The 20,209-nt window shown below is 39.5% G+C and overlaps 1 protein-coding gene across 12 annotated transcripts in view; it reads right to left on the bottom strand.

Moving 5' to 3' along the window:
- Positions 1 to 1,897: 1,897 nt before the first annotated feature.
- The window catches only part of DCX (doublecortin), a 398,585-nt gene continuing 380,273 nt past the window's right edge, over positions 1,898 to 20,209 (bottom strand). For 5 of the 12 annotated variants that reach the window (XM_086388051.1, XM_086388050.1, XM_086388052.1 and 2 more), the window contains 2 exons: positions 17,123 to 17,217; positions 1,898 to 3,618 (listed from right to left, as the gene is read on the bottom strand). In XM_086388051.1, the coding sequence (XP_086244177.1) occupies positions 3,562 to 3,618; positions 17,123 to 17,217 (152 nt within the window). In that variant the 3' untranslated portion in view covers positions 1,898 to 3,561. The remainder of the gene's footprint in view (positions 3,619 to 17,122; positions 17,218 to 20,209) is intronic. The other 7 variants (XM_086388057.1, XM_086388055.1, XM_086388058.1 and 4 more) reach the window with 2 other exon arrangements.

Raw genomic sequence — 20,209 nt, 5'->3', positions numbered from 1 at the left:
TTTCCTTCTTTCCTTCTCCTGCTCTAGAAACAAGAAACATTTACCTCAGCCTACAAAGACCAACCCATATGAGATGAGACGAAGTGAACTGACAGGAGAAACCAGTCTTCCCCCATCCCATTTGAACAGAGCAGGAGCTCTGGGGACTGTTCTGAGGACTCCTCAAGGTGGGCAGGGATCCCAGGTGCTTGATGGACGAGGGCAGCAACCCCACTATTCCTATTGGTCCTCAATGCCTGCTTCTCTCTGGGGACATCTGCAGTCCATGTGGATGGCAACCATGTGAATATAGGGAGAAAGAGCTGTATTAGGTTGGTGGGTGGATTTCCCACTGAGATCAGGGCAGCAGCATATGGCTCCAAGATGCAACATGACCCTGGGAAAGAATTCTCAGGAGCCTAGTGGAAGGCAATACAGTTCAGTGGGAAAGGCCTTGGAATGAGAGCCAGGAGATGTGGGTTCTAATCCCAGCCCTGCCCCTAGCCAGCTGTGTGACCTTGGGGAAATTACTTTACTACTGCATCTCCGTTCCTGGCCTGAAAATGAGGAATTTGTAGTAATGATATGATCTGAAGATTCCTTCCAGCTTGAAAACTGTATGATTCAGTCTAGGCTAATACTAAAGTCTGTAAGGACACAAAGCAGTCATGCTAATGGCTATCCTTTCCAAAACAGTGAAGAGAAAAGGACCTTTTCTCTCAATTTACCCCTAGTTAACACTACTTATGAAGTTGTTCAGCCCAGCCCCATATATACATTTTCCCCTTCTTTGTCCCTATTTCTATTTCTGTAAGGGAGAAAAATCAGGAGGTAGGAACAAGCAATAGATGGATTGTGTGTGTGTGTGCATGTGTGTCTAAGAGGGAGGGAGAATGCGGGGAGTGGTGGCAAATCCTCGCTGACTGACTTGCTATTTGCTGACTGTGCAGAAGGTAATACAACAGGACATTTGTGGTAAAACTGGATTGGGTAAAATTGAGAATGAATGACAGGACTGAAGGAGCTCAGTAACAACCAGATTTTTTCTCTTTTGCCTTGAAAATGGGCCAATTTAAAATGCAGTTGTTAAAGGCTTGAAGTTTGAACTAGACCAAAGTCCCCTAAAGTGGCAGTACAGAAACATTTCCTTATTATTTATTTTTTGAAAGATAGAAATTCTATTATTATTATAGACGATAATAATAGAAATGCATTGATTATTATAGAAGGTTGAAAGATCATTCTGAGGAAAATATGGCCACTGAATATTTTCTAATGGTACATGTGGCACAAGCAAGGTAACGCTCAGAGAGGTAGCCTAGGGTGTGGACATAAGGAAATCTGAGTTTCTCCTCTGGTCCTGCTCTTTACCAGATGGTCATTTGGCTGCCTCAGCCTGCCTTTCATCTTAAATTGAAGGAATTGGACTAAATGATATCTAGAGAAAGACTGGGTGGAATCTTTGGGGAATCTGGTCTGCAATTTAGATACTGACCTCCTACCATTCTCTACAGCCTCCAACCCAAGTACCATTTTTTCCTAGTTAACTACAAATTTTTCTGGGAGGCACTAAGCAAAACTTTAGCTTCCAGAAAGAAGTAGCGGGTAAGTAAAATGGGCTTCTTAATGATTTCTAACAGCTTACAAATAAAGGAGAGTGGGCAAAAAGAGATTCTTATACTTTGGGGTTTTTCAATGACCAGTTTTACCAGGAGTCAGTACCACCATCATCTGGATTTTCCTTGTAGCTAAGGACATCTGAAGCTTGTCTTGGGGCATCTGATCTAACCCTTCCATCAGTGCATTTCCTGCTACACAGTGCACATCAGCAATGCCATAAAGTTGCCACTGATTAATGTCAGGGTGTCCTGTAATATCTCCTAAATATGAATCAGTTATGTGTGTGCGCATGCATGCATGTGTGCGCGTGCGCGCGCGCACACACACACACACACACACACACACACACCCCAAGCTCATTCCAGTTAAAGCAGAGGAACAAATGCAAGTCATTCAATAGCCAAACAGCAGCTTGACTTTGAATGTTGCACCTTTCCAACTATCTGAACAATTACTTCATATCTGCTAAAAGCAAACACAGAATTGGCATGCATGGCTTTTACTTAAATTTAGTTGTCTTTGCCATTATGGGCTATGATTATAGACAAAAAGCAGTGTTATGAACCTGTACCTCAAAGACTGAGAACTATTTCAAATGATCAGTCCTTATAGCAAAGAGAAAGGATTCTGTGTCTTCAGTATGAAATATCAGGAATATAGATAAAAAAGAGCTGCTTAAAATATGCCGTAACATTTCATTTAAAATATAATTAGAATGTCTGGTCCACATTGAAATTATTAATGTAAGCATAACTGTTAAAAAGTTATCAAAAGACTGATTCTATTGAATTGGCCTCTGCTATTCATTTTGTTTTTTTTTGTTTGTTTTTTTTTTTTTCCTGGAAGTTTCTGTTTGGCAGTGACAGCATGATTTCTAAACTACATTATTCTTCTGCATTTTTTTTTTTGGTAAATTTTCTGCATGTGTTTTTTAGACAAAAGAAAAATCACCAGTTTATAAAAAAGGAGCCTGAAGAGTTTGCTCCCGAAATACAGACACAAGTTTTTATAAAAAGGATATTGGTTTCTTGCTATAAAAAGCGACTGAAAGGTGTCAGACCTGAAAACAAATTCTCACAGTGTTTTCAGTGTTGGCTGTTTACAAGGCATTCAATAGAACAGAGATAGATGGATACCATAGAGTTTGTGTCCTAACTCGCTAGGTTAGACAGCCTCTTAGAGGGCCCAGGTATATGAAAGTCCCTCACCCCCAACTGTTATTAATTGCTTATCGACTCTAAATTGCCCCAGTGGAGATGTTGACAAGGAATTCACTGTGCTTTATAAACACTATTGAAATGTCTACAGTGTTTTCCAATTTTGCCTAGTCTCTTTAACCTATCCTACACCAAGGTCCTAAGCCTTTGGTGTCAGAATGACAAGTTGCTGGTGTTTCTCCCCCTTGGCAGCCAGAATTAGTGCTAAACGACAAACTAGAGTTTCAATCAGGAGTGAAGTGCCAGGCTGGGGAGCTGCCTTGCCGTCCTCCCAGGATCCTCCAGCTTTCTTGAGATGGGGAGACAAGGGACGCTTATGTTTGTCACTCTTGGAGTTGCCAGTGCTTTTCCCCTCCGCACCCCCACACACATCTTAAGTGCTATGTGTGTAAACAACTCTCTGCAGAGGGAAGACTGTCACAGATGAGGAAAGCGAGATGGGGGAAAATAATGCGGGTGCCTAAGGATCCAATAGAAAGATCATGGACTAGTACATTTTGCATCCCTGGAAAGTTACCCCCAAAAGGATGGTTATCAATCTATCTCTTGTAACTGGTAACTGTGGATCAGTGGCCCAGAGGAGAAATCACAGGAAAATAAACCCAAAATATTACAGTGTGTTTTTAAAAGTAACAACAACAACAAAATAAAAATTTGAAAGCACCAATAGCCCTGTTGGACACTTGAGCAGAAGTACCCTATTGTAACGGTAAGCTTGCATTTGTACTCTGGACTCTCTCCTCCTTCACATGGAATCACCAAGTGAGTCTGAGTCATCCAAGGACAGAGGCAGGTACAGGTCCTGTAAGATAAGAGATAAAGTTAATTCTCCTTTTCTTAACACTTTGGGCTCTGCAATGGGCAAGATTACGTGACTGCTTTTTTTTAAACTAACATTTTCTCTAATTGTTATTTTGAAATTAGATTCACAGGAATTTGAAGTACAAGGAGGTAGCTTTGCACAATGTATCCTTCATTCAATTTCCCACAATGGTAACAATCTTGCAGTTTTCCATGCATTCATGTATGTGGATGTGTGTGTGCGTATGTGTGTATAGTGTAGTCATATGTGACTTTATCATATGTATATATTTGTATGACCATCATGACAGTCAAGATACAGAACTGTAGCCTCACCAAAGGGCTCCTGCATGTTACCCCTTTATAGCCACATCCACTCCTCCCCCATCCCTAAGCCTTGGGAAACAGTGTTCTGTTTTCCATCGCTACAATTTTGTCATTTCAGATGTTATATAAATGGAAGCATACAGTATATAACCTTCTGAGATTGGCTTTTCCCATCAGCATAATTCCCTGGAGATTCATCAAGCTGCTGCCTATAAGAGTAGTTCACTCCTTTATATTGCTGAGCAACATTCCATGGATGTACCACCGTTTATTTAACCATTCATTGGTTGAAGGACATGTGGGATGATTCCAGTTGTAGGCTATTATAAATAATACAGCTATAAACATCATGTACAGGTTTTTGTGTCGACATAGTTTTCACTTCTCTGGGAGAAATGCTCAAGAGTACAATTTATAAGTTGTATATGAATTATATGTTTAGTTTGGTAAAGACTGCCATATTGTTTTCCAGAGTAACAGTACCATTTACAGTCTCACCAGAAAAATATTAGTGATCTAGTTTATTCACATTGCCACCAGTATTTGGTGTTTTCACCACTTTTTATTTTAGCCAGTCTTGTGGGATTGTAATGATATCCCATTGTGGTTTTAATTTGCATTTCCCTGATGTTAAACTAACTAATGATGTTAAACATCTTTTCATGTGCATAATTGACATCGATAATTTCTCCTGAGTTCAGTTGAAGAAAACATTCCTCAGAAGTGTTTCTTCATGTCTTTTATTCATTTTTAACTGGATTTTTCTTATTGTTGAGTTTTAACAGTTATTTTTATATTCTATATATGGCTTTGGTTAAATACATGGCTTGCAGTCTGTAGCTTATCTTTTCATAACTTTTGCATAGTCTTTGAGAGCAAAAATTTTTAATTTTTATGAGGTCCAATTTGTCTAATTTATCATTTTTTCTTTTACAGGTTGCACTTTTTGTTGTAATATCTAAGAACTCTAGCCAAACATCAGAAGATTTCCTCCTGTATTTCATTTCTAAATGTTTTACATTTACAATTATAATCCATCTTTTAGTTAATTTTTATGTAAGATGTGAGGTTTAGGTTGGGATTTTTTTTTTTTTTTGCCTAAGGATATCCAATTCCTCCAGCACTACTTATTGAAAAAGTTATCTTTCTTCTACTCATTGACTTTCGCACCTTTGTCAAAAATCAGTTGTAGATATATAAGTGGATTCATTTCAGACTTCCAGAGAGCTGCCAGACCCTGAACAAATGGATAACCCCAAAAATGTACCCCATCACCTAATTCCAATTTATTTCTTAATACTTCCATTTCCCACCAATAACTAGGATTCATGACTCCAATACTGCCCCAAGTCTTGTTTATGTCTTGAGGAGATGGGATGATATAGCAAAGGTTTTTTCCACTGTTCCCAGAGCTCTATTTGGAGATCCTTGTGATTACTTGTAGACTTACTTCCCATACGGTCTAAGTCAGTGCTTTTCAAATCTCTCTCTCTCTCAGTCTCTCTCTTTCTCACTTCTTGTTTAAATTTTCTATTCAAATGAAAATTTTCTTGGAAGCCAAATACATGAGACAAATGGAAGCGTAGTTGTTTTGGTCAAATCAGACATGGGGGAGGCAGAATCTCATCCATCCCCAAATGAAGTACCGTTTAAAAACCACTCTTTCCATTTACATTATCAGCAAGATACTAAAGGAAACTGGAAATTTGAGGGTCAAGTCTCTGGGTGATTAAGAGGCTGTCTTTGGTATACACACAGAACTTCAGTAGAGAACTGTCTAAGAGAATTAGAGAATGAAACTTCTCCTTGAGGTAAAAGAAAAAGTAAAGATGATGAAGGGGGACAAGAATAGGGAGGAGAGGGACTTATTTATCTAACATTGAGAATGGTTTTTGCTGAGAAAGGATAGGAAGTCTGTTAGGCCACTTAGAATGGAAACAGAAGTAAAGTATACTCAGGAATCTGAGGGTGTAGTTAAGTAGTACTCTGACACTGAATAAGTCTTTAAGTCTTGGTTTCTTCATCAAGAAAATGCAGAATGTACAATCTGTAAGGTCTCTACCAACTCTGAGGACACTCAAAGAAAGACTGAATCATTAAAACACATACACATACACACACACACACAACAAAGGCAACTATAGCAAATGGATTCACTTCTCACCAACCTGCCATCCCTACACTGTAAATCAGGGGTTGGAAAACTTTTTCTGTAGAGGGCTTGCTGACAATAGGAGAGCAATAAAAACATGTAGAATGGAGTTGGGGCAAAGTGGCATACTATGGAGTTGCATCTCTGAAGGGGTTTAGTTCTCCAGAAATTGAGTAGAGTGAAAATTGGACATAGTCAAAGTATCTTTGAGCCTTAGACTTTAAGAATAGTGGAGAGACTCTCTAAAAATCTGATCCTGCATAAATGCAGTAACACTGGAAAAAATTGTCAAAATCAACATTTTCAGAACTCCAGAAATTAACCAAAGGCTTGCAACAACCCCAAAAGTATTTCTTCAAGAAAAATGGCTGACTCTCAGTAAGAATAACAAAGTTTGTGGTGCTTTAACTGGTCCTATTTCCATTCTCTCTCTCCCTAGCTCCAGGATATATTTGCAAACCAACAGCCTCAGAACTACAGTATCTGAAAAATAGCGACCTAGACACCACTAGAGGATGCAGAATGGAACTGGAGTTCCCCCCAATGCCATATTTCCAGACAACTGTCACTATTTGACCTGTCAGTTGATTCCCACTTATGGGGCTCTTCTTTATTTGACCTGACTCAGAGCACACTCACTGTGAACAGCCTTTACAGGCAGCATTAATCAATTGCAATTGTTTAAAATCACAGCTGCCTGATGTGGGGGAAACAGCTGGGGCAAATGAAGCTGCTCAAAACCTTAAAAGGAAAAGCTGGAGAATTCATGTCCATAGGGGACTTTGAAAATCTCTGACAATATTTCCAGGAATCTCTAGGGCCAGGCACATGTTCAGGGTGTATTCTCAAAAAGGACCTGAGAAATTCTTAATCTCTCACTTCTGGTTGGCCTTGAGGCCTTGAACAAACAGCAAGTGAAGGCTAAGGCAAGCCGCCTGACAGCATTGAAATCAGGCTCCAACACACACACACACACACACACAGCCCTTCAGCAGAGGCCAGGAGACTTACTGAATCAAAGTATTTAAGGAAATCTAGCAAAATTATCCTTCAAGAATGAAGAAGAAATCAAGGTATTCCCAGATAAACAAAGACAGAGCTAGCAGACATGTCATATAAGAAATACTAAAGAGAATCCTCCTGAGAGAAATGAAAGGACAGTAACCCACATAACCCATATAAGTAACACACGTAACCCACATAAGAAATAAAGAACAATGGTAAAGATAAATACATAGGTCAAGACAAAAGAAGTTATTATAAATTTATTTTTCTAACTCTTTTCTTCTATTATCCAATTCCAAAGACAACTGCATAGAATAGTAATTATCAAGATGTGTTGGTGGACTTATTATGCATGAAGATGTAATTTGTATGTGAATAAGAACACAAAGGGGTGGGGGATGAACAGAGATATACAATAGCAAAATTTTTATATCAAATTGAAATGAAGTTGATAGTAATCCAAAGTAGATTGTGTCAAGATGTTAATTGTAATCCGCAGGGCAACCACTAGGAAAATAACTTGAAATAAAATTAGTAAAAATACAGCAAGGAAATTAAAACGGTATACTGGAAAAATATCTATTTAACACAAAAAGGACAAACATCCAGGAGTGAAGGAACAAAAAAGACATACACAAAATAGCAAATGGCAGACGTAATCACTAATTTCCCAACAATTACATTAAACGTAAGTAAATTAAGCACTCAAATGAAAAGGCATAGACTGACAGAATGGTTTTTAAAACATTCAGCTCTATGCTGTTTGAAAGAGACATAATTTATATTCAAAGACATAAATAGGCTGAAAGTAAAATTATGAGAAAGATTTATCATGCAGTTAGTAAGCAAAAGAGCTGGAGTGGCTTATACTAATGTCAGAAAAAAATAGATTTTAAGGCAAAATCTGTTACTGGAGACAAAGAAGGACATTCATAATGATAAAATATAATTAAAACATATCTGTGCTTTAACAACAGAATACCAACATACATGAAGCAAAAATTACTGAATTAAAGCAAGGAATAAAGAATTCAACTGTAACGGTCAAAAACTTCAATACCCCATCTTCAGTAATGGATAGAATAACTAGGCAGAAGATCAATAAGGAAAGAGAAGACTTGAAAGACAGACACTACAAGAAATTATACATCTAACCTATTCTGTCCAACAACAGCAGAATACACTTTATTCTCAAGGTCCCATGTAACGTTCTACATAACAGATTATATGTTAGGCCATGAAATGAGTCTCAATAAATCTGAAAGGGTTTAAAATCATACGCAGTATGTTCTACAACTACAATGGAATTAAATCAGGAAGCAATAACAGAAAGATATTTGGGAAGTTCACAAATATGTGGAAATTAAACAACACACTGCTGAATAGTCAGAAATCACAAAGGAGATTGGAAAATACAGTGAGATAAAGGGAAATGAAATCACAGTATACCAAAAGTTTTGGGAAGCAGCTAAAGCAGTGTTCAGAGGAAAATTTACATGAAATGTTCAGAATATGCTAACTCATAGAAACAGAGAGTAGATTAGTGGTACCAGGGGTGTGGGTAGAGGAGAAAGAGGCTGTGACTACTAACAGGCATAGGGTTTCTTTTGAAAGTGATGAATACATTCTTGCATAACTTTGTGATTATTCTAAAAGCCACTAAACTGGACATTTTATTTAAAAAGGTGAATTTTATCTCAATAACATGTTGTTCTAAAAAGTAGTACCTTTGAAAAATCCTTCACATTGACAATTGAATACTATATATTTCAATTTTACTTTTTAGTGTAGTTGAATTATAATGTTGTGTTAATTACTGCTGTATAGAAAAGTGACTCAGTTATACATATACGCTCGCTTTCATAGTTTTCCATTATGGTTTGTCACAGGTTATTGAATATAGTTCCCTATGCTGTACAGTAGGACTTTGTTGTTTATCCATTCTGTATACACCAGTTTGCATCTGCTAATCCCAAACTCCCAATCTAACTCTCCCACCCCTCTCCTCCTTTGCAACCACCAGCCTGTTCTCTATGTTTCTGGTTCTGTTTCATAGATAGGTTCTGAATCTTGTTTATGTGACTCCTGAGCAGGTAACCCTATATAGCAATATGCATATATCGGTATATAGCGTATACAGTAATATTCAGTGTGTAATGATATGTACAAATGTAAAATACAGTTTTGTAGTAGTTTTGCTCTATGACTATATTGTGACCACTGATGAATTCCATAAATTTACACATAAATGCAAGTCCACTGTAGTAGAAAGAGCACAGGATTAAGAGCCAGGAGAACAGTCCTAAGCCTAGCTTCCTCTTTCAGGATCTTTGCTTTTATATCTGAAAATTGAGGAAGATGAAGACTATAAGATCTTTGTTTTGTTCTAGCTCTAAAATTCTATAAAATATAATGTGGACCATTACATTTTGCTTTTCTCTAGTTATACCAAAGCCAGGGGAAGGGAGGCAGGCACTGCCAAGTTAGTGAACTCCCTGGGCAGTCTTCAGGCCAGCACACAAGGGTCTTTTTTCATTATGGAAGTCACTTTGAGTCCCACCACACTGAACACTGAACCATTGGACTTCAGTGTAGCTCTGAATCATTCATGTAATAGACACTTTAGTGTAGTTGGTTGGCTAGTGGAAATAATTATCTGAGAGGATTATTCCAGACTGTTATCTCAGAGGAAGAGGAGACAGGCCTGGGGTAGAAATGGGAGGCTACTCCACTTGCAGCTGCTGTGACTTGTAATGGGTGTGGTGAGACGTAGGCTATGGAGAAAATCCAGAGGACTAGGCCTAGGTATGAACTTCCGTACTTCTATCCTCCATCAATTTCTTTAGTATTCAAAATATATTTTCTTGTATGAGTAGGACACTGTTCAGGGAAAGAAATTATCTCAACATTCTGTTTTTGTTGATTGATATGTAGAAATACAGAAACACACATATTGCTTAACAATACAAATAATTTGCACCTGAAATTCATTTGCTTAGTCCCCTGGAGGCCTACAGAACAAAATGTTTGTAACAAATACAGCTGTGCTGGCGATACTATTGCTTTAGAGAAAACAAAAACTTGGTCTCTGGTCCAAGAAGCTTATAGTCCAAAGGAAGTCAGAGAGAAGTTTTGAGAAACCTGGCTTCCAGTTTGGGTTTGCTTTTTCCCAAATGTGCCCTGTCCTTTTCTGATGGTGTGGCTTTGTTCTTGCTGATTTTTTTTTTTCTGAAAGCTGGAATGCCCATTCTCTTCACCAGCCATCAAAAGCCTACCCAGGCTTTAAGGTTCCAATGTCGCCTAGTTTGTAAAGCTTTTCTGTCTCCCACAGTTGGATGTCTTTCCTCCTCTCCTTTGTGCTCTTGCAGTTTTTTGTTCACTCTTGATTACACTACCAAAATCCACTTAGAGTGGTGTCTGTGATTTAAGGTTCAGGACCCTGCTTTATTCATCAAACTATCTCTCTAAGCACTTCCAGGATGACAGAAGAAAAGAGTTTGGAAACACAGAGGATAATGTATATTTAAATAATGTTTGTTATGTTTTCAAATACTATGTCAAATACGTTTTCCTTCAATCTCCAGGCAACTTGGCAAGCAAAATGCCTCCAAATTTAAAGCTATGAGGGTGATCACTAATCTGGAAATTTTTTTTAAATAAATGAAAAAGTTTCCTTGCGCTTCTAGGCATTTTGAACATCTTTAATATGGTGTGTGCGTGCTAAGTTACTTCAGTCATGTCTAACTCTTTGCGACCCTATGGACTGTAGCCCACAGGCTCCTCTTTCCATGGGATTCTCCAGGCAAGAATACTGGAGAGGGTTGCCAGGCCTTCCTCTGGGAGATCTTCCTGACCCAGGGATCAAACCCATATCTCTTATGTCTCCTGCACTGGCAGGTGGGTTCTTTACCACTAGCACCACCTGGGAAACCCCCTTTTATATGGTAACTTCTCTGAAGGGTTGAATCATACTGGGGTTGTCTTTATGACTGGGCACCTTCTTTTTCTCATCTGTAAAATGGAAACACTAATCTGCCTTATCCCTTTTGCAGGGTTATCACAAGGGTAAATGAAAAAATGGCTATGCAAAAAAGATAAAGCAGGATGAAAATGCAAAATGTTGTTCTCATTAACTATACAAGGATTTGCTTCATGTTCATATTGCAGCATTCGAGTATGCGGACTTTGGCTAACCTCATCACAGCTGCATTAAAAAGGATTCTCCATGAGTTGCTTAAGAGGAGAAGCCAAGCGGCTGATTACAGCTTAGGGCCCTGCCACAGCCATCAAAAGTAACCAAAGGGATGCTGGGACTTCAAGTTTGTTTCCAATTGTGCAGAAGGAAAGTCATGGCCTCATCCACCTGCTTCCTGTCTCCACCATGACTCACACCTTTCAGGTCCACTTGGATGGAATTTCAGATGAGATCTGCTTAGGCCCACTGCCCAAGGACCTCGATGGTGCTAAGGCTCAGGTAACTGTGAAAGGAGGAGCAAAAAGCTGAGCCTGAGCCCCAAGAGGACTGAGTCAAGGTCACAACGCACTTTTTAGCTTATTTAGAAAAACCAGTTTGTCCTCCATCACTGGTGGTGTAAGCATGAGGCTACTGTTTCTGATAGGATGCACTGAGTGAGACACAACATCACTTCTATGACATTTCTGTCCCAAATGCACAGTCTGAATTTAACCACAAGGAAACATCAGACAAACCTAAATTGAAAGACATTTCACCAAATAATTAGCCTATGCTCTTCACTTCTATAATATACTTCCCTAAAAGATTTTTGAAAAGATTCAAGAACTTTTCTGAATCAAAGAAAACTAAAGAGACATGACCACTGAGAGCAATGTGCGATCCTAGGTTGGATCCTGGACCAAAAAAAGAATGCTCTTGGGACAACTGATAAAATTTGAATATGGATGAGAGAGCATACAACAGTATTGAATCAACACAAACTTCCTGATTTTACCATTGTACTATGGTTATGAAAGAAAACGTCCTTATTCTTAGGAAATACAGATTGACGTATTTAGAGGTAAAAGAGCATGATGTATGAACTTAATTTAAAATGGTTAAAAATTTAGTAAAGTGTATGCATAGTGAGGAGGGAGAAGACCCACAAAAATAAAGTAAATGGGGAAAATATAAAAAACTGGTGAGTCTTTATAAAGAGTACATAGAAGTTCTCTGTATTATTCTTGCAACTGTTTAATTTGAAATATCAAAGTAAAAAGTTAAAAAATTTGTGAAAACTATACCAAAATCTAAATGTTTTTTAAAGTTTGCTTCAGAAAATTATATAATTTATTACTTAATGTTGGTTTCCTTAACCGCCATAAAAGGGCAATTTTTAAATATAAATTTATTTATTTTAATTGGAGGCTAATTACAATATTGTATTGGTTTTGCCATACATCAACATGAATCCACCACAGGTGTACACGTGTTCCCCATCCTGAACCCCCCTCCCATCTCCCTCCCCATACCATCCCTCTGGGTCATCCCAGTGTACCAGCCCCGAGCATCCCGTATCATGCATCAAACCTGAACTGGCAATTCGTTTCACATATGATATTATACATGTTTCAATGCCATTCTCCCAAATCATCCCACCCTCGCCCTCTCCCACAGAGTCCCTAAGACTGTTCTATACATCTGTGTCTCTTTTGCTGTCTCGCATACAGGGTTATTGTTACCATCTTTCTAAATTCCATATATATGTGTTAGTATACTGCATTGGTGTTTTTCTTTCTGGCTTACTTCACTCTGTATAATAGGCTCCAGTTTCATCCACCTCATTAGAACTGATTCAAAGATAATTCTTTTTAATGGCTGAGTAATACTCCATTGTGTATATGTAGCACTGCTTTCTTATCCATTCATCTGCTGATGGACATCTAGGTTGCTTCCATGTCCTGGCTATTATAAACAGTGCTGTGATGAACATTGGGGTACACGTGTCTCTTTCAATTCTGGTTTCCTCAGTGTGTATGCCCAGCAGTGGACGGCTGGGTCATATGGCAGTTCTATTTCCAGTTTTTTAAGGAATCTCCACACTGTTCTCCATAGTGGCTGAACTGGTTTGCATTTCCACCAACAGTGTAAGAGAGTTCCCTTTTCTCTACACCCTCTCCAGCATTTATTGCTTGTAGACTTTTGGATAGCAGCCATTCTGACTGGCGTGAAATGGTACCTCATTGTGGTTTTGATTTGCATTTCTCTGATAATGAGTGATGTTGAGCATCTTTTCATGTGTTTGTTAGCCATCTGTATGTCTTCTTTGGAGAAATGTCTGTTTAGTCTTTGGCCCACTTTTTGATTGGGTCCTTTATTTTTCTGGAATTGAGCTGCAGGAGTTGCTTGTATATATTTTAGATTAATTCTTTGTCAGTTGCTTCATTTGCTATTATTTTCTCCCATCCTGAAGGCCTTGCTTATAGTTTCCTTTGTTGTGAAGAAGCTTTTAATTTTAATTAGGCCCCATTTGTTTATTTTTGCTTTTATTTCCAACATTCTGGGAGGTGGGTCATAGAGGAACCTGCTGTGATTTATGTCAGAGAGTGTTTTGCCTATGTTCTCCTCTAGGAGTTTTATACTTTATGGTCTTATGTTTAGATCTTTAATACATTTTGAGTTTATTTTTGTGTATGGTGTTAGAAAGTGATCTAGTTTCATTCTTTTACAAGTGGTTGACCAGTTTTCCCAGCACCACTTGTTCAAGACATTGTCTTTTCTCCATTGTATATTCTTGCCTGCTTTGTCAAAGATAAGGTGTCCATAGGTGTGTGGATTTATCTCTGGGCTTTCTATCTTGTTCCACTGATCTGTATTTCTATCTTTGTTTCAGTACCATACTGTCTTGATGACTGTGGCTTTGTAGTAGAGCCTGAAGTCACGCAGGTTGATTCCTCCAGTTCCATTCTTCTTTCTCAAGATTGCTTTGGCTATTCGAGGTTTTTTGTATTTCCATACAAATTGTGAAATTATTTGTTCTAGCTCTGTGAAAAATACCATTGGTAGCTTGATAGGGATTGCATTGAATCTATAGATTGCTTTGGGTAGTATACTCATTTTCACTATATTGATTCTTCTAATCCATGAACACAGTATATTTCTCCATCTATTAGTGTCCTCTTTGATTTCTTTCACCAGTGTTTTATAGTTTTCTATATATAGGTCTTTTGTTTCTTTCATTAAATATATTCCTAAGTATTTTATTCTTTTTGTTGCAATGGTGAATGGAATTATTTCCTTAATTTCTCTTTCTATTTTCTCATTTTAGTGTATAGGAATGCAAGGGATTTCTGTATGTTGATTTTATGTCCTGCAACTTTACTATATTCATTGATTAGCTCTAGTAATTTTCTGGTGGAGTCTTTAGGGTTTTCTATGTAGAGGATCATGTCATCTGCAAACAGTGAGAGTTTTACTTCTTCTTTTCCAATTTGGATTCCTTTTATTTCTTTTTCTGCTCTGATTGCTGTGGCCAAAACTTCCAAAACTACTATGTTGAATAGTAGTGGTGAAAGTGGGCACCCTTGTCCTGTTCCTGACTTTAGGGGAAATGCTTTCAGTTTTTCACCATTGAGGATAATGTTTGCTGTGGGTTTGTCATATATAGTTTTTATTATGTTGAGGTATGTTCCTTCTATTCCTGCTTTCTGGAGAGTTTTTATCATAAATGAATGTTGAATTTTGTCAAAGGCTTTCTCTGCATCTATTGAGATAATTATATGGCTTTTATTTTTCAATTTGTTAATTTGGTGTATTACACTGATTGATTTGTGGATATTGAAGAATCCTTGCATCCCTGGGATAAAGCCCACTTGGTCATGGTGTATGATCTTAAAAGGGGCAATTTGAAAAATAAAGTGATACACTGAAAAGTCAATGATACAAATAAAATAGTGAGGCTCTGACAAGGCTGTCACCTGTAGCTTATTTTAGTCCTTCAATGGTGAAATTTCTTTTTAGAATTGAATCCAAAAGAAATGGAAAATTAAATACAGCAAACAATGCCCCCCTAAAGCCTGAAAACCCAACCAGAAGAAATGGTTTAGCAATGCACTCATCCAGTGGGCTTATGGGTGGTGGGTCCTCAGACTAAATGAACTGAACATATCAACTGAAAAGTGGAAGGTCTCAAGTGTATGGGTGAAATGAATGCCTAGACTGCACCCTCCCAGCCCTTTGAGGAAGGTACTGGTGGAAGGTACTGGGATAGGTCACACTTCCCAGAAGGAAAGTAAGGGCAGAAATGCGTGGAAGAAAAACACAGTAGGAAACAGTGGAGCATCCCTATGAGGTTCTGTGTAGACAATAGAACAACCAAAGTAGGCTATTCCTCATCCTGGTATGTCCACACGAACAAGCCTTGTTGCTCAGAAGAATCACTGAAAGTTGATGGCTAAAGCAGTTCTCATCCATCTCACAATCTCGGGGTAACACTGGCTATACAGACAGTTCAGCAGATCCTCCTTTGTTAAAACCAAGTAGCTCAAGAGAACAATTCAAAGGTTCCAGCCAGGGTCACTAGCAGAAGTTAAAAGAGTCATTAAAGGAATGGAATGAGCATTAGGAATTATGGCTCAGGTAATGGTCAAGTTAACCAGGAAATTAAAATCCTGATGTAGAGAAAGGGAAATTTAAATGGGTGGCAGGTAGTGGTGTGCTGTTGAATGTGTAATGACCAGCTTTCTGTGTGAGAAAACAATGACTCTGATTTATAGCATTTGTTGAATTCCATGGTGTAAATATTCCCATCATGGCTGAGCTCTAGTTTCTAGAATTGGAAAGCAGTGTACACAGTAAGCTCTCATGAGCTAGTGTAAACCAGCTCCAGCAGACCAAGGATCATAACCTTGGTTAGGACCTTATGTCTTCTGCTGCCTAGCCATGTCACCCCAGTAAGTAACTTCACCATTCTGGGTCTCGACTTCCTCATGTGTAAAATATCAATCCCACAAGATCATTGAGAGAATCAAATGAAACAAATTTACCTCTGTCTCAGATCTCTTCTACCCCTGACCCTCTATGGTTCCGTGATGGAGCTGGCCACATTGTTGGCCTTTTGCCTTTCTCCATCTCATGCCAATTCTTGTGAGCCAGGGGAACACAAGAGAATCCTAGAGGAAACCACTCTACGGTGTGGTAATCAGAGCAGAGGGCTTCCCTGGTGGCTCTGCAGTAAAGAATCACCTGCCAGTGCAGAAGATGAGGGTTTGATCCCTGGGTTGGGAGGATCCCCTGGAGAAGGGAATGGGAACCTGCTCCAGTATTCTTACCTGGAGAATTCCATGGACAGAGGAGCCTGGTGGGCTACGGTCCATGGGGTTGCAAAAGAGTTGGACATGACTTAGGGACTAAACAACAACAATCAGAGCAGAAACCACATCCATGTGGCCTGAGGTGAGGTGGAAGGCAATGGCCACTGCAGATTTTCGATACAGAAGAGATTTCTAGGTGGAAATCAGTTTGGAAAGTGGAGGTAGAGAATTTCTACAACATCTATTATTTTAATGGTATATTTATTGGGGCTAACTTAGAGGTGTAAAGGGTGCCTAGGGTCAGTGCAATGTATCTATGCCCTCTCTTCCCACAGTGTACCAGAATCGGCCTGGTCATGAAGAATACACAGTGAAATTAGGGTCTGTTCATATTTGAATGTCCCACAAATCTAAAGGGAGTAACTCAGGACTAACTTTCTTTATGACCTTTACAGGACCTAGGATCTTAAGTTGCCCTCAACACCCTGTTTGCTGTGCCTCTGAATCAGAGGGACAAAATCTAAGTTTATCCCCTGGGCCATCATTTGGTGACACAATTAGCTCAGAATGGGGGTATTTGGGTCCTTCATACCGCTTCCTTTTGGTTAAATATAATTAGAATTAAACCGGGGGCCAGAAGAATAAATACAAGTGATTGGAAGCTTGACCCCTGCTGGGATTCCTGGGGCTTCAAGCTAATGGACCAAAAAGTCCAAGTGAAAGGGGGTTTAGTAAGGTATAAGAGACATAATACCTTGTGCTTCCGGAGGCTGCCAGGACTGGTGGGCGTAGAGATGGGAGACTGCTTAGACTTGGGGGTAGAGAGCTGGCTGCTGGAGGTTCCGTTTGCTAGCCCAAGGCAAGAGAAAAGGAAGGGAGAAAAATCAACAGCATACAAAGGAACACGTTATCCTTCCCCTCTGAAGACACTAAGAACATTCAAACGCGCTACACAGACGACCAAGTGATTTGATGAGTAGAACAAAGGTGAAAAGAAACACATTCCTCAGAAAGGCAAGAACTACAATCCTCAGTTAATTAGATCCCCTTGCGGTGCAAGGCGGTAATCTAACCTCCCCCCGCCCCCTTCTCCCCGCCTTACCTCCTCCCAAGTGCTTCCAATTACAGGGGTCTGGTTCTTTTCAAACCTTTTTCATATTCATTCCCAAGTCTGACCCTAGCAGCATCTCTGGGAGGTAGTCCGGGAACATGTTACTCTGTTTCAATTTTATAAATGACATAAAAGCGAGGCATGAAGAGGTTATATGCCTCACCTTAAAGGGGAAGGCATGTGAGTGATTTGGGCATGTCCCCTTTGGTGGCAGATGATGTGGTGCAGGACAGCCCTATTATCTATTTCTTCCTCTCTCTATTTTCCTGCTCATCTTTCCCCCCAATCTCTTCCCTACTTCATTCTGGGTGCAAAGAACAGAAGGAAAAAAGGAGAGAGAGAGAGAGAGAGAGAGAGAGAGTGCTAATTAGGAAGCAGAATGGAAAAGAAAATGGAGGAGAAACAGTGTGAAACATAAAGAGAGGTGCATACAGCAAAATGGGCAGAGGAGAGAATTGAGAATGAGAGAGAGAGAGATCAGGAGTGAAGGAGACGAGAGACAAGAGGTTGCTAGGGAAGAGAAGAAGGAGGAAGTTTGAATTCAGGAGAAAGGCTTACAGACAGAAAAAGGTATTAATAGCCAGAGTCAGGGTGCATCTCCATTTGTCTCTAGTCAGTAAAATGCTGAAAATGAGATGATTTAATATTTAACATCTCTATATTCCATTGTTGTTGCAAATTGTCTTATATTCCCTTGCTGACCAGATTTTTTAAAGATCGAATCATGTAAAAAGCAATGTGGTGCATTGAAGTGGAACAATTAAACAGCTTTCAAAGGGAATACATGTTCAGACATCTCATGCTTAAGTTAATTTATTTTAAAATCTAAGGACCTACATTGTTCCTCTGATATTCTGAAATGTGCTTTTTAAAAAAGGCAAATATCCCAAGGGCACTAGGGGGAGAGGGGAGGAGAAGAGAAAGAGGAGGAAGGGAAGACAGGAGAGAGCGGGTAGAGAGGAAGAGAGACACAGAGAGAGAATAGGAAATTGAAAAAATTGAGCAGGAAGATGGCCTGAGAGTGTTGCTGTTGATCCCACAGGTAAAGCTTAAACTGATGTATCATGAATATTTCCTGAAGATATACTTCCTCTGCACCACTTTGGTAATGTTTCCCTAGGTTCTGGAACCTTCACATCAACTATAGAGATGAAAGAGACATCATTCGGGTAGCTGAATTTATCCAAGTGCAAGTGAGCTGAAAAATGGGTACTTAGGCATCCACCGTCTGGTTTTACCTGTGTATTCACTTGTCTTTAACCCACTCACTGAGAGGCCTTTCTCCCTGTCAGGGCTTCCTGGGAGTCATTCATTCAGTTGGCCAGTAGTTCCAGAGTACTTTCTCTAAACTGAGCTAAGAATTAGACACTGAAGTTTCAGAGATGAGTAAGTCAATTCAAATGGGGAGGCAGGTAAGAATACTGTAGAATAAGTGCTATGACAGACCCAGACAAGTGGTGTTATTGGAGCCCAGCAGAGATGTTTGGAAATCAGGGAACTAGGAGGCAAACAAGAGGAGGCAACACCTGAAAAAAGTCTGGAGAGATGACTCTAGAATAGACAAATCTATAGAGACAGAAGGTCCAATAGATCAATGGTTGCCACAGGCAGGCCAGCAGGAAGCAAGGAGGCTGGAATGGAGAGGGTCTGCAAACAGGTACAGGGTTTCTTGGCGAGGGGTGGGTAAAGATGGTCTGACATTAAATACTGATGGTTGTTGTACAACTCTAAACTATCAACATCCAGCGAATTGTACATTTTAACTGAGTGAATTGTTATGTGAATTATATCTCAATAAAGCCATTAACAGAAGAGGAATTGGAGCTAGTTAGGCAGAGAGGGTAGAAAGGGTAGTCAAGATCAGAATTTCTCTGGAAGGGGCAAAAGGAATGGCAGTGTGAAAGAATACAGTACATTTACAGAAGTATAAATAGCTCCAAATGGCTCAAGTATACATGCCAGCAGTGAGTTAGTTCTGAGAGATGAGACTGGAGCTGATGATAAAAACCAGACCCTGGGGGCCTCTTGCAAGGACTTTAGTTAAGTTTGGGTTTGATGTGTGAAAGAAATCATACATTATCAAATGTACATTTGATAATACATCACAAGTTTGAGACCATCAAAGTTACATTTAAAAACTATGACTCCAGTTGTGGTGGGTGGACTGGATTAGAGTGGGGTAAAGGTAGAAGCAAAGAGATTGGTTGAAAGACAATGCATTCATCCAGGTGAGAGGTGGTGATGGCTTAAATTAAAGCACTGGAGAGGTAAAGCATGGACTGGGAGAAGAAAAGAGACCTAGAGGTCAGGCAAACTTAGGGTGTTAGTACACATACAATGCAAGCCACCCAAAGAGGAACATGACCTGTACCAAACAGCACAGAGACTGGGGGAGGTAGGCTTTGCCAGGGCACTAGGCTTTCTGGTGAATAAAAGAGACACTTTGGAAAAAGCAAGAGTCTATGGAGACACAATGTGGCAAAGGGGTCAATTACTCTGCAGGAAAAGGAAGGAGTTACTACACCACCTGCAGTGCCCCCAGGGTCTCCAAGCAGGACCTGGCCCCCTAGAATTCAAGATGCAGAGCACTCTTGGTCATGAACGTGAACTGACGTAATGCAAGTCTTCCAAAAGAGCCCTGACCTCAGCCAGGAAGTCTCAAAGATGTAGGTATCCCCAGGTAAGTTCTGCCATTTTGTTCTACATGGTTGCTGTGTCCTTGGGCAAGCA

This window comes from Bos grunniens, chromosome X (genome assembly GCF_055505025.1).
Source record: "Bos grunniens cultivar Pamir isolate PY7600 chromosome X, Bosgru_T2T1.0, whole genome shotgun sequence".
NCBI lineage: Eukaryota > Metazoa > Chordata > Mammalia > Artiodactyla > Bovidae > Bos > Bos grunniens.
Note: the sequence above shows the minus strand (reverse complement) of the source record. Positions and strands in the feature narration are given on the sequence as shown.